At 38.4% G+C, this 12,116-nt stretch overlaps 1 protein-coding gene across 1 annotated transcript; it reads left to right on the top strand.

Annotated features, from left to right (window-relative positions):
- The first annotated feature begins 1,660 nt into the window (after positions 1-1,660).
- LOC134673141 (probable chitinase 2) lies at positions 1,661-11,647 on the top strand. Its single transcript, XM_063531086.1, has 8 exons — positions 1,661-1,792; positions 4,227-4,409; positions 5,080-5,180; positions 6,772-7,037; positions 8,977-9,116; positions 9,766-9,920; positions 10,507-10,948; positions 11,463-11,647. Exons 1-8 carry the CDS (start codon positions 1,726-1,728, stop codon positions 11,645-11,647), a joined length of 1,539 nt encoding a protein of 512 aa, XP_063387156.1. The 5' UTR covers positions 1,661-1,725.
- The last annotated feature ends 469 nt before the right edge of the window (positions 11,648-12,116 follow it).

Genomic DNA, 12,116 nt, shown 5'->3' with positions numbered 1-12,116 from the left:
CAATTGGAAATGGGACAAGGCCGGAAGAAGAAGTTCAGTCATCATCAGATACGTCGGAGCCGCTAATGTGTTTTGTCTAAATAGCTGACCAAAGCCTCTATCAAAACTTTAACCGGATTCGAACCCGGGACTATCGACTTCATAGGCAGGGTCTACTACTACTAGGCCAGACCGATCGACAATAGGAGCATTCCACGGGCTGTCCCGTACAAACGCATTTTATTTCCTGTGTTGCGACTTTTTTCTCGGCATTTAAAGCAGGCGATTATTTTTCTGTGCATATTTTTGACCATTTGTCATAGAAAAGGAAACTTTTAAACCTTTAAATCTTCAGAAACTTCGCGTTTGTACGGGACAACGGTAGACAATTTCATGGAATGCTCCAATAATTAGCCTTGTGTGTAACTATTCCAAATTTAAAAGACCGATGGACAGACGGACAGAGTCGTACCATAAGGGTCCCGTAATCCCGTTTTACCTTTTTGCTACGGCGCCCTTAACATGAAGACCAAATATGTGATTAAGTATGTGTATCACAAATCATCATAATTATTAATCGTATTATATTTCCATGATAAAATCAGTAAACATACGAGTATGCAGTAGGTACCTAGTTAATCTAAAACGGAAAAAAACAAATCACGGTTTCTTACAAACCATTGATAATACGTGATGATTAATCAATTGATATCAATAAATTCCTATAGGTAGCTTATAAATGTTTTCTCAGCTGATGTATAATTGTGATGATTATACATTAGTATTCCCGCAGCATTTTGTTGGCGACGTAGTTAAGTGAAATAAATTTTCAGATGTGTAGATGTAACACCCGTTTAAAGGTACCTATTGGATTCACACTGCACGGCATTACTGCTGTATAATTGCAGAGCGTCATACTAGGCCAATCAAATAAGATTTTTTCCAGAAATAAATTCCAAGCAAGCTGGAAATAGTCTTTATACCTTCATTTGGTTCTGAGGTTGAACACGTAATCCAAGTTTGCTCCATTCCAGTGGTGGAAAAAATTTTTGCTTCTTTTCAGTTTTTTGCTTGTATAGTTCAAAAACGGTACGTCTGACGGAAAATTTGCTCTAATCATTAAAAAAATTGATATGTGACGATCCGAAAAATTCCTTAATATGAAGTCGTAGTCAAACATTGTAAAAAATGGCCGCCACGTTGAATCTCTTTTTTGTAAAATCGTGTTAAAATCCCATTTGTTTTACCAGTGTCTGATTTACAGCCATCTTGATGGTAGTGACATTGATTTTGACGGTGGGTTCCTTCTACATCGAGTGGTTTTGTCAATCTAAGGTAAAATGTATCTCCCAAGGCTCCCAAAATTTATCCACACCACCTGGGATGGAGCAAATTCGGATTATACGATTTTAGGACCCAATGTAGGTATTAATATGATTTCTAACTTGCTGGAAATTAATTCCTCTAAACTTATATGATAAATTATATACTGTTGACAAATAGGTAATAAAGTGTATCGTATTTCTTATCTGTCTGTGAAAGCATTTCCCTAAACAGTCATAACTATATTGGCCAATAAAATCTAATCTTACTCAATATAGATATTAAGTTTACTCACATTTAATCCCCATGATCTTGATTCCCCAGATAACGTTTTTCATATATATACGTAGTCTATTTATTACTCTATTAGTTGGCATTACTTTATCATTAGATTCATCAACATAATTATAGTAACCTTTGAAAATGTATTTGTTTCTCAAATTAGTGTTTGGAATTTTTTTGCTGACCGTTTTTGTGGAGGGGCAAGATAGTAAGTAATTAAATTTTAACGAGATGGAGAGAGTGAAAGAGGATTTTTTTGCAAATAGGAAGGTGCTTTTTAGAATTAAAGAGAAATGTTGTGTAATAAACATGGACTGGATTACTTACATATTTATATAGACTGAGCTCCGAGTAGGTACATGATTGATTTCAAAAAATGGTTCAAATGACTGGCATTTATCTGGCACGTACCCTGAGTGCAGTCTTTAATATTACCCTAAATTATTTGGGTATATTGATTTATTTATTTAACCAATGGACCGTAGTTCTGTAGACAGCGTCAAACTTTTTATTTTTGATAAAGTGACTTACACCCTAATTCTTTGGTCGCTTTTTGCATTGATAAAAAAAAATGTTGGTCGTTTTCAGCATATTAATTATGGTCTAATTTATGTGTATCCCCCGTAGAGAACATGGTAATCGCTAACGCTACGTAGCGAACGATACGCGACTGTCACTGTCACTGTCAACACTAATATTGAAGAGTGATAGAGACACACAAAGCGATTGGATGGCGAAGCGCAAGCGACCGTCACCTTGGCTAGGCCGCTAGATATATCACGTGTTGTGTAATTGCAAGCATAAGTAGCTTGTATCGATACAGTCCGTGCTTACATTGCGATTAATCAATCGCGATTAATGTCTTCTCAAGACTGACAACTAGCACTGGTCAGGTTAACGCTACGGAAGGAGAGTTACAGAGAAAATTACAGTAGGTCGTGTAAAGAATGAACGCTAGAACGATCCGAGTCCCGGCCGAGGTTTCCGACACTTCCTGCCGTATTCGAACTTCAAGATATTCACAAGAGACGACACGTAGATCCTTTCTAGATACGTTATAATTTAGATATCAACCAGTTCTCTTTTGCAGCGCAATTCGGGCAACCAATGTCACTTTTACGTTAGTTAGAGTAAGATATCTATTAGATGTGAATTGGATCTCTAAGTCATATCCTGTGGAAATCGTTCAAGAGTATCACCAGGATTGCGCAAATGTCAAATTTGACAGGTTAGATCTTAAACATATCGTTATCGTATCTTGGTGATGTCTAAATGATATCTAATAGATGTATATTTCAAAATCCGAATCGGGCCCTTCGTTTTCTATGACGGGTGATCGGTGATCACGTGATGCTTACAAAATGCCTGCGACATATGCATTGCATATTGCATTCTCTAATAGATAAGGCAGCAGTGCACTCGGAAAAACACTACGTGACGCACTGTCACTTATGATTTGTTGATTATGTGCCAAATAGGTACTAGGAGTTTTCACTTTCAGTTTTAATGATGTCATTAATAGCTATAAATTAATAGCATAGCTGTGCGTTAATTATATATTTTTGCACGAATATAATATAATCTAATTTAACCTATATCAAAGTGTCTAGAATTCTAATCTGATATTAAAGTTTCACGATTCGGTACGAATTTACCTAAATACCTGACCCTGACATTATACGACTCAGGTATACAAACCGATTTTTTTTTTCATTTTTCCTTTAATATAAAAATTTGTATTTGTATTTGTCCTGCTACTTCAGTCAACCTCAGTACCTTTTGTGCCGAGACTGACAATAGCAAGACACGTTCGTACGTTTCCGTGAAAATACGATGGAAGAAAATAATTATGCAGTACAACTGTAGGTAGCCTACTGTATGCACTACTCCCGGTCACTCTCAAGCAACCACATCGTAAATCATATCTCAATTTAGATCGGTATAATTCGGTACATTGACCAATCCCGTCACTGGCCTACTGGAGGGTGCATGAAATGTGGCCAGGGTTATCCAGCCGGGCTCAATCGGTTATTAAAGGAAGATTCAGTACTGATTTAAATTAGAAATGGGCTTATTTTACCATGTCGGTGTCAAACAAAATACGACACAAACGGTTGCCGTAGCCTATGGATTACATACTAGTCTTACTACAACTTTACCGCTTTTGAAACCATGGCGTTTGGTGAGGCGTGTAGCATTGTGCCGAGTGTCAAAGCCCCACGTAGGGTTGGCACTGTGATTTGAAATGTATGGGAAGATTCGCGGATCCGGATCCAGATTCGGATAATTCCGATCATTTCGGATTCGGCTTGCAAACCCAAGGGATTTGAGCAGCTAAGCGTTCACTGAGGCCACTCGCATATGTTTGCGTTTATTAACAAGGAGTTATTTTACACATTTAAAGTTAGGAAAACGACATTACTGTTGCAGCGTTGACAAAGGCAGTGTCACTGTCAATTGCCTTGATAAAATGAATGACGGATTGAACGTTCTAATTACTGCATTGCTGCAGTGTGCGTCACTGATACTGATTTTATCAAGGAGATTGGCAGTGACACAACAGTGTATGTGTATACACATACACACACGTGTTTGCTTAGGATTGTCTTTATTTTATTAACATGTTTTTTATTTGTTTTCAGAAGTCGTAGTCTGCTACTACGGCACCTGGGCCACCTACCGCTCTGGCGACGGAAAGTTCTCCGTATCGGACATCAACACGTCGCTATGTACCCATCTCGTTTACACCTTCGTCGGGATCAATAATGACGGGACCGTTGTCTCGCTCGATCCGTATCTTGATCTGGCCGATAACTATGGACTTGGTAAGTGTACTATACTGTTTTTATTAGTAGGTATTGAATAGTCCACCCAATGGCAAGAGATTCGTGTCTGACATCAACTCATAACTGATGCATTCATCTCGTTTACTCCTTCGTCGGGATTCAGAATGATGGGACGGTTGTCTCGCTCGATCCGTATCTTGAATTCTTGATTTGCCTGATGACTGATGACTATGGGTTAGGTAAGATACTGTTTTACCAAACTGTAGTGCATAGTCCACCTAATGGCATGTGATTCCATCTCGCCTACACCTGTGTTGTGGTTAAAAACTACTCTGACCCTAAATTACAAGCTACCTCAAATATTTCTCAGTTTTTGCACCTGACTGCGACTTGTTAGCCAACAAACATCATAAATCGCACGATTACAACCGATTTTATGAAGATTTTTACGTTTTTATGAATCAACATAGTCATCATCACTTTAGTTTAGTTATTTTCATATTCATCATGTAATTTTATTACTATTAACATATTTAATTTTACAGCGCATTGGCGCCCCCAGCTGTAATGCTGTAAAATTATCCCTGAATAAATACCAAAACAAATAAGTACCTACGTAATAATGCCACAGGATTGTCTGTTTAAAGTAAAATATAATTAGTTTTCTCAAATTTCAACGCAGATATTAAAATAAGTACGTTTCTCTCAGATAATTTCAACAAATTCAACGCATTGAAGCAACAGAACGCCAAGTTGAAAACTATTCTCGCCGTCGGTGGCTGGAATGAGGGATCCGCTAAATACTCTACGGTAAGTATTTTGGTCTTTCTTGTTAAGGATGACCTACGTTAGACCGCGCCGGGGCCGGGTCGGAGCTTCCGGCGCTTCGTTTTCTATGGAAAGCACCACGTGATCACCGGTCAGCCGTCATAGAAAATGACATGTATCGGCCCGGGCCCGGCCCGGTCTAGCGTGAGTCATCCTTACGTAAATACGTCTTTGTCTGTGGTTTTCTAGTATAAAGGCCTCGTAAGTCTTTTTGTATTTAATAATAGCGTACATTTGAATTTGGTTTTGACTCTTTGACTAAAACATTGTTGGTTATAAATTCCAAAATAATTGCTAATAAGATAATGTCCTTTAGAATTATATTTGGGTCATGCTGATTATAAAGCAAACTGGAATGTTTTTGTCTTAAATTAGGATTTTGTATATTCGTATTTATCGTTGGTCAAACAACTTTGTCAGTACAAAAAGGCGCGATATTCAAATTTTCTATGCGACGACAACCGTTCTTGCCTACATTTTTTACATTTGCCGCTTTTTTCTACTGACGGAAATAGCTTGACAGATTATATTTCATTCATAATGCAGCAACTTCTCAAACCAGCCAAATTTTATCAAAATTAAAAAATAATCGACTACAAAATAATTACTAGGCATATCGTGAAATGTGAAAATCTTTGACCCGTTCCCTGAGTCGACGGACCCCGCTAAGCGGGGCTCCTATTTCTGGGCAGTTTGCCCTTCGGGCATCTGAAGCAACCTAACGAACCTATCTTACTCGTACATATATATTGGTTTAATGTGACTATTCTCAAAGCAATACACAGGAACATCACGATCTGCCTGATCTTACGATCGGCCGCCGACTTATATACGAACAGTAGAAGTGATTTCTGCTAACTTGAATGGCAGGCCTGCGATTATTTCCCAGTTAAAAGCTTGCTTGTTACACGAGGTGAGATCCTGAGGGTCTACCGCGGACCACGTTCGACGTGTTGTCTTGCAGTCACACTAAAGTACGAATTTACAAGTGCGACAGGGAGGCAACATGTCGAATGTGATTCGCGGTAGGCTCTCTGAATCTGAGCGGTTGTTAACGAATATGGTGGTTTTGATGCATCTAACTAAACCGCAGTCCGTAAAACGGAGCGTATACGTCCATTCTTTGAATAATTTAGCCGAGAGATTATATAATGTGGCCTCTACAAACACCGATAACCGATAATTGTATACAATATGCGATATATTGCGGCATTTGAACAATCGATTGAATTCGTTGCTCGTAGTTAGCCGGCTATTAATCGCAAGACAATTATTTCAACACATTTAGAAGCCGTGACTGGGGCCGTATCCATATGATACTAGTTTAATGTATAGGGATGTTATATGTAGTTGATGATGATGACCACATGAGAGCTTATCTAGGGGACAATTTGTTAGCCCTACCTCTAGAAACAAATAATAGCAAGAAACAAAAAATGCGTACAATTTCGTTAAGTCACAAGATTAAAATTGATAAAACGGAGAATGATAACAGTTTGAAAGTGACCTGTAACTGACTATTGTCTTATTAGACTTTATATTTATCTAACCAACAATACAAATTTTTCAACAGATGGCAGCCTCCGCTACCCTACGAAATAACTTCATCACCACAGCCAGAGATTTGCTCCTGTCCTACGGTTTTGACGGTTTAGACATAGACTGGGAGTACCCGAACCAACGTGATTCAACTCAGGGATCTGCTGATGTAGAAAACTTTTCTTTGTTGCTAAAAGAATTGAGGGAGGAGTTGGATAAATATGGATTGTTGATTACTGTAGCTGTTGCGGCTGTGGAGCAGAGTGCATCGCTGTCATACGATATTCCCACAATGTCCAAGTAAGAATGTTTCTTAACACTTCGTGAATGATATAATGATATTTCACGTAGACCACAATAGATTATGATGTCCACATGATGATGTGATGAATTTAGTTTTTTTTAGCACTAGAAATAAGGTAAACAATCTTGATGTGTCTTTCAATTGAAAAACCCATTTTAAAAATAAGTTACGGCAAATATGTAACAATTATGAATCTAATACGATCATTTATATTCTTCTGCTTTCATAAGTAATAGTTACTGATTTTTAAAAAGCATTCAATTAAAAGACATGTCAATATCGCTTACCTTCTATGAAGTTCTTTCTAATGCTAAAAAACGAACTATAACATGATGTTAATAGTTTCGTATGTCGCAATGGTATTATCATCTTCCTTTATCTCGGCTTTTTGGCCAGCTCATGGGAGCCTGGGATCCGCATGACAACTAATACAAGAATTGGCGTAGACACTAGTTTTTGTGCGATGTCATTTGGCACTTATATATTTCATCCAAGCTGAAAGTTATTTAAATGTACATGCAAGCAATTAATCCTATTATGGATCGCTTTATCCACATTTATCCACGTGATAAAACAACTGTCACTTTTTAACTCTGCGGTTTTAAAATAGACACCATTTTATCACGCTGTCACGTAGACAAATACGACCATCATATCCGTACTGTTTTATTTAAAGCGCCGGAAGTGTATAACTGGCACTCTTTGTTTAGTCACCAAGCTCTTATGTAAATGATGTCTTACAAGGGCTTATAAAAAGCTCGAGGCGCGGAACAAGATATAACTAACTGGGGATTATCCCTTTCCTTTTGTGCCGAAACATAGCAACACGACGTCTACAGGCAGATTATAACACTTTCTCTAAACAACTTCAGAATAATTTGTCTATCCTTTTTGTAACTGTATTGATTTGGTTTTAGATACATCAAAAGTCCTTTTTATAGGGTTCCGTATCCAAAAGGGTAAATACGGGACTCTATTACTAAGACTCCTCTGTCCGTCTGTCCGTTTATCGGTCTGTCTGTCTGTCACCAGGCTGTATCTCATGAACTGTGCCAGCTAGACAGTTGAAATTTCCATAGATGATGTAAATTCTGTTGCCGCTATAACAAATACTTAAAAGTACGGAACCCTCGGTGGGCGAGTCGGTTTATTTATTCATCTTGATTAAATATACTAGGCCTTATTGGGATTAGTTCGGTTACCTCACGATGTTTTCCTTCACTGAAAAGCTATATGTTGTACCTGATGATGATAATGATGATGATCTCCTGACCGATTTCGGTCACAGCGACTGTGTGCTCTGGAGTAGGCAATTTTTTTACGAGCCGGGGTTTGAAGCTGCAACCTCCGGAGTGAATGTCGCACGCTCTTACCGTTAGGCAATCAGCTCTTACTTCTTCTTCCTTGTCGTATCCTCATGGCTGAGGGACGTGACGAATGTGGACACTTTTCACCAGCGCTCTCCAAGCCGCTCTGTCTTGGGCCCAGTGCATGCTAGCCTGCAATGTGGCGTTTGTCTTTGATGGCTCCTCTACACGATGGGCCAACGCCGGCCAAAACAAGGGACGCATTAATGCGTTAAAGGGAGCAAGTGATATTGCTATCTCATTTTACCGCATGGCTGCGTCCCTTGGAGTGGCCGGCGTTGGCCCACCGTGTAGAGGAGCCATGACGTTATTCTGTACGCCCATCGCGTGGCCATACTTACCTCCATCCCTACGCTTCCTTGCCATGCTCTTAGGTACAGTTGGCAGCAAATACATCGGAGCGGCCAAGGTGCTCACAAATATCTGAACACGCCTCTATTGTCAAGGCATTAGAGTGTGTTCAGATATTTTTGACCAACTTGGCGACTCCGATATATCTGATGGCTACTGTATTTGGATTTACGAGTATACTTGGGACAACTTACAGTACTTAATTAACTGTCCACAGGTACGTCGACCTCATCAGCCTCATGACATATGACATGTACGGAGCCTGGGATTCGGTCACCGGACACAACGCACCTCTTCATGTAGATGCGGGTAGACTCTATGCTGTTGATGCCGCTTTGAACTATTGGCTAACACAAGGTTTGTATTTAATTTTTAGTAGCTCGCTCCGAACATAGACCTGGCAACACATAATACATTTACCACCAGATAGCAGCCGAGGTGCTCAAAAGTATCTGAACACGCACTCCAGACGTGTTCAGATATTTGTGAGCATCTGATGACGACTGAACTTAGACCAAGAAATGTCACCATAAACGACAAATTTTATGGTTAATGAATAAACTCTACTCGAATTTAAAATTCGTATCTAATGGAAAAGAGTAAGTTTTTTACAGGGATTTACTTCCCTTTTTCCGTCTTTCTGGGGTTAAAAGTAGCAGTATGCAACTTGTAGAACATTATCTATATTTCCGGAAGTTTCTGTACACATGAGAAAATTCTCATGCGAGTTTCCACTTAGAAAGTTCCGCTTGAGATTAGTTATTAAGTATTACATGTTATTACTTAAAGTTTTTAACTGTTAAAGACTTATTTAACATTTACGTCACTTATTGGCATCTTTTTCAAGTGTCATAGAAATCCAAACTAACTGTGATGTTTTGGCAATAAACGCGCAGTAAAAATTACCATGAACTTTTCAAGGGAATTTTGCAATTATTGAAAAGTCTCTTTGCACATTCCTAGTTAAAAGTAACAGTGCCGGTTCACATAAAGGTTTTTATTTCAGGATGCCCCCCAGAGAAGCTTGTCCTGGGCTTACCCCTCTACGGCAGGACTTTTACCTTAACCGATGCTAATGTCCATGGGGTAGGGGCTCCAGCAAGCGGCGCTGGTTTAGCTGGACAGTATACTGCAACTAATGGCTTAATAGGGTACAACGAGGTAAGTTGGCTACACCATCCCCTAAAGTAAAAATAGAAATTTGACACATCTCTTATTTGATAGGTAATACATATATCCACTTGATAGTCCATTTGGACACTCCACAAAATTGACGAAGCGGGGAAAGTCTTTGTCATCATCATCATCATAAATCTCAAGTAAGAGCCTGGCTCTTGTTAGTGGAGTAACGTAAAGTGGAGTGGATTCCGTTCCTCTCTCTGCCACTGTTTTGAGCTCCTGATACCTCACTAGGTTGATTTTCTCTTTGGCTTGGTCCAAAAACGCACGCTAGTTCTTCCTCTGCTTCTCTTTTTTTTCTATTCTTCGTTCAATTAAAGACTTTATGTAAGTATATGGTTATGATTAAAATTAGTACCAGATTTGTGTACCCAGGGGATAAATATCGTCGGGTGACAAGCAAAACTCACTAAGTACTATCACAAAATTAAAGTAACATTGCACTTTATTACACTTGTAACACGGTTTATTGTAGAATAATTTCAATGATGTTAGTTAGTGACTTTTGCTTGTCACCCGACGATATGCAACAAATAACACTCCTTAAACTACGCTATTTCTTTTTCAGTTCTGCAACAAACTAAATACGGAAACCTGGGACGTCCTTTACGATTCCATAGCTGATGTACCATATGCAGTCCAAGGCAATAACTGGGTATCCTACGATGACCCTAATTCCTTAGCCAAGAAGGTCGAATATGCCATGAATCTCGGCATCGCCGGTGCCATGGTCTGGAGCATCGAAACTGATGACTTCCACGGAAAATGTGGAGAGGATTTTGCTTTACTAAGATCTATTAATACAGCCTTAGCTGGTTCTAGTTCTTCTACATCTACATCAACAGCTACTCCTAGTACCACAGTGTCAACAACCACGCCCACTAGTACTACTAGTAGCACGGCTTCTACTACTACTACTACTAGTACTACGGTTTCTACAACTGAAGCGCCTACAAGCACTACGTCTAGTCCTACAACGACATCTACTGCAAAAACAACGACAACAACAGGTAATGAACGGACCCTCCGTTAAAATGCGTTAAATCCCAGAGTAGTTTTTGCAGTTTTGAATTTGGGACGTTATGTTATTCCATTATCGTCCAAAATTCGATTTGATTTTGTCCTTTGAAAACGACACCGAGACTTTAGTTAAATGGAAAATGGGGAAAACAACTGTTAAAATAAAGTTGCCAAAGACAGTCCTTAAAAAAAACTAAATTTGTATGGCGGGAATTATGTTTTTGCGCAAATATTTCAATGTTTTGCTTTAAATTACTGCTAAATAGGTTTCGAAAAAACTATAAAATTTAAAGGTTGTGAATTAAAGCTATGGGGAAGATTTTTGCCTATACTAAGACAAACCTGGTTGTTTATATAAATTTATCTTGTATACTTAAGGATCATTCATCCTCATTCTGTACACATAATATGGACTCTAGAAGAGCACCACAGAATACAGAGCACACAATAAGTATAAAGTCTGGTCATAAAAGCGTGTATTACAAGCTCAATTTTTAATTTCAGCATCAACGACATCTGCATTGTGCACTGAAGAAGGTCCTATAGCCAATCCCGACGACTGTTCCACTTTCTTTATGTGTGTTTTGGGAGGCTCCGGCCTGGAGACCAAACTCATGGACTGTCCTAGCGGCCTAGTGTGGGATGAAACCAACAAATACTGCAATTACAAGTACCTTGTTACATGTTGACCTTGGAAAAATAAACTTTATGTACCTAGGTTAATATTGACAAATTGATTTTTTTTTCTAAATTTGAAGCACTTTCTGTATAGCACAAAATAGTGCCTCTAGTTTAATAGAAATTAGCGTTTTTAAATATTAAGTACTTTGCTTCTCCAAGTTAACTATCGACTTATACATAACTAAAGTGTATACTCGTTTGAAATACTATATAAATCTCTATTTAATTATATGAGTACTTCGTAAAATCTTTTAAAGGAAACTTAACAAGTATATTTACAAGAAGACCCTGTTAAAAAGGGTTTGGTATATTAAATATACTTTGGTCATAAATATTGTCAGTAAGTATTTTTAAACGACCATTTACGACTTTAGCAAATATGCCAAAAAGATCTTTGTCTTAATCTCTTTGAAAAGAAGTTGTATTAAGTACTTAATCAATTGTCATTAAAACTCGATTATTATGTTTTATGGTTAG

Source organism: Cydia fagiglandana, chromosome 2, assembly GCF_963556715.1.
Source record: "Cydia fagiglandana chromosome 2, ilCydFagi1.1, whole genome shotgun sequence".
NCBI lineage: Eukaryota > Metazoa > Arthropoda > Insecta > Lepidoptera > Tortricidae > Cydia > Cydia fagiglandana.
The sequence above is the reverse complement of the archived record's forward strand: the minus strand, read 5'-3'. Positions and strand labels throughout refer to the sequence as shown.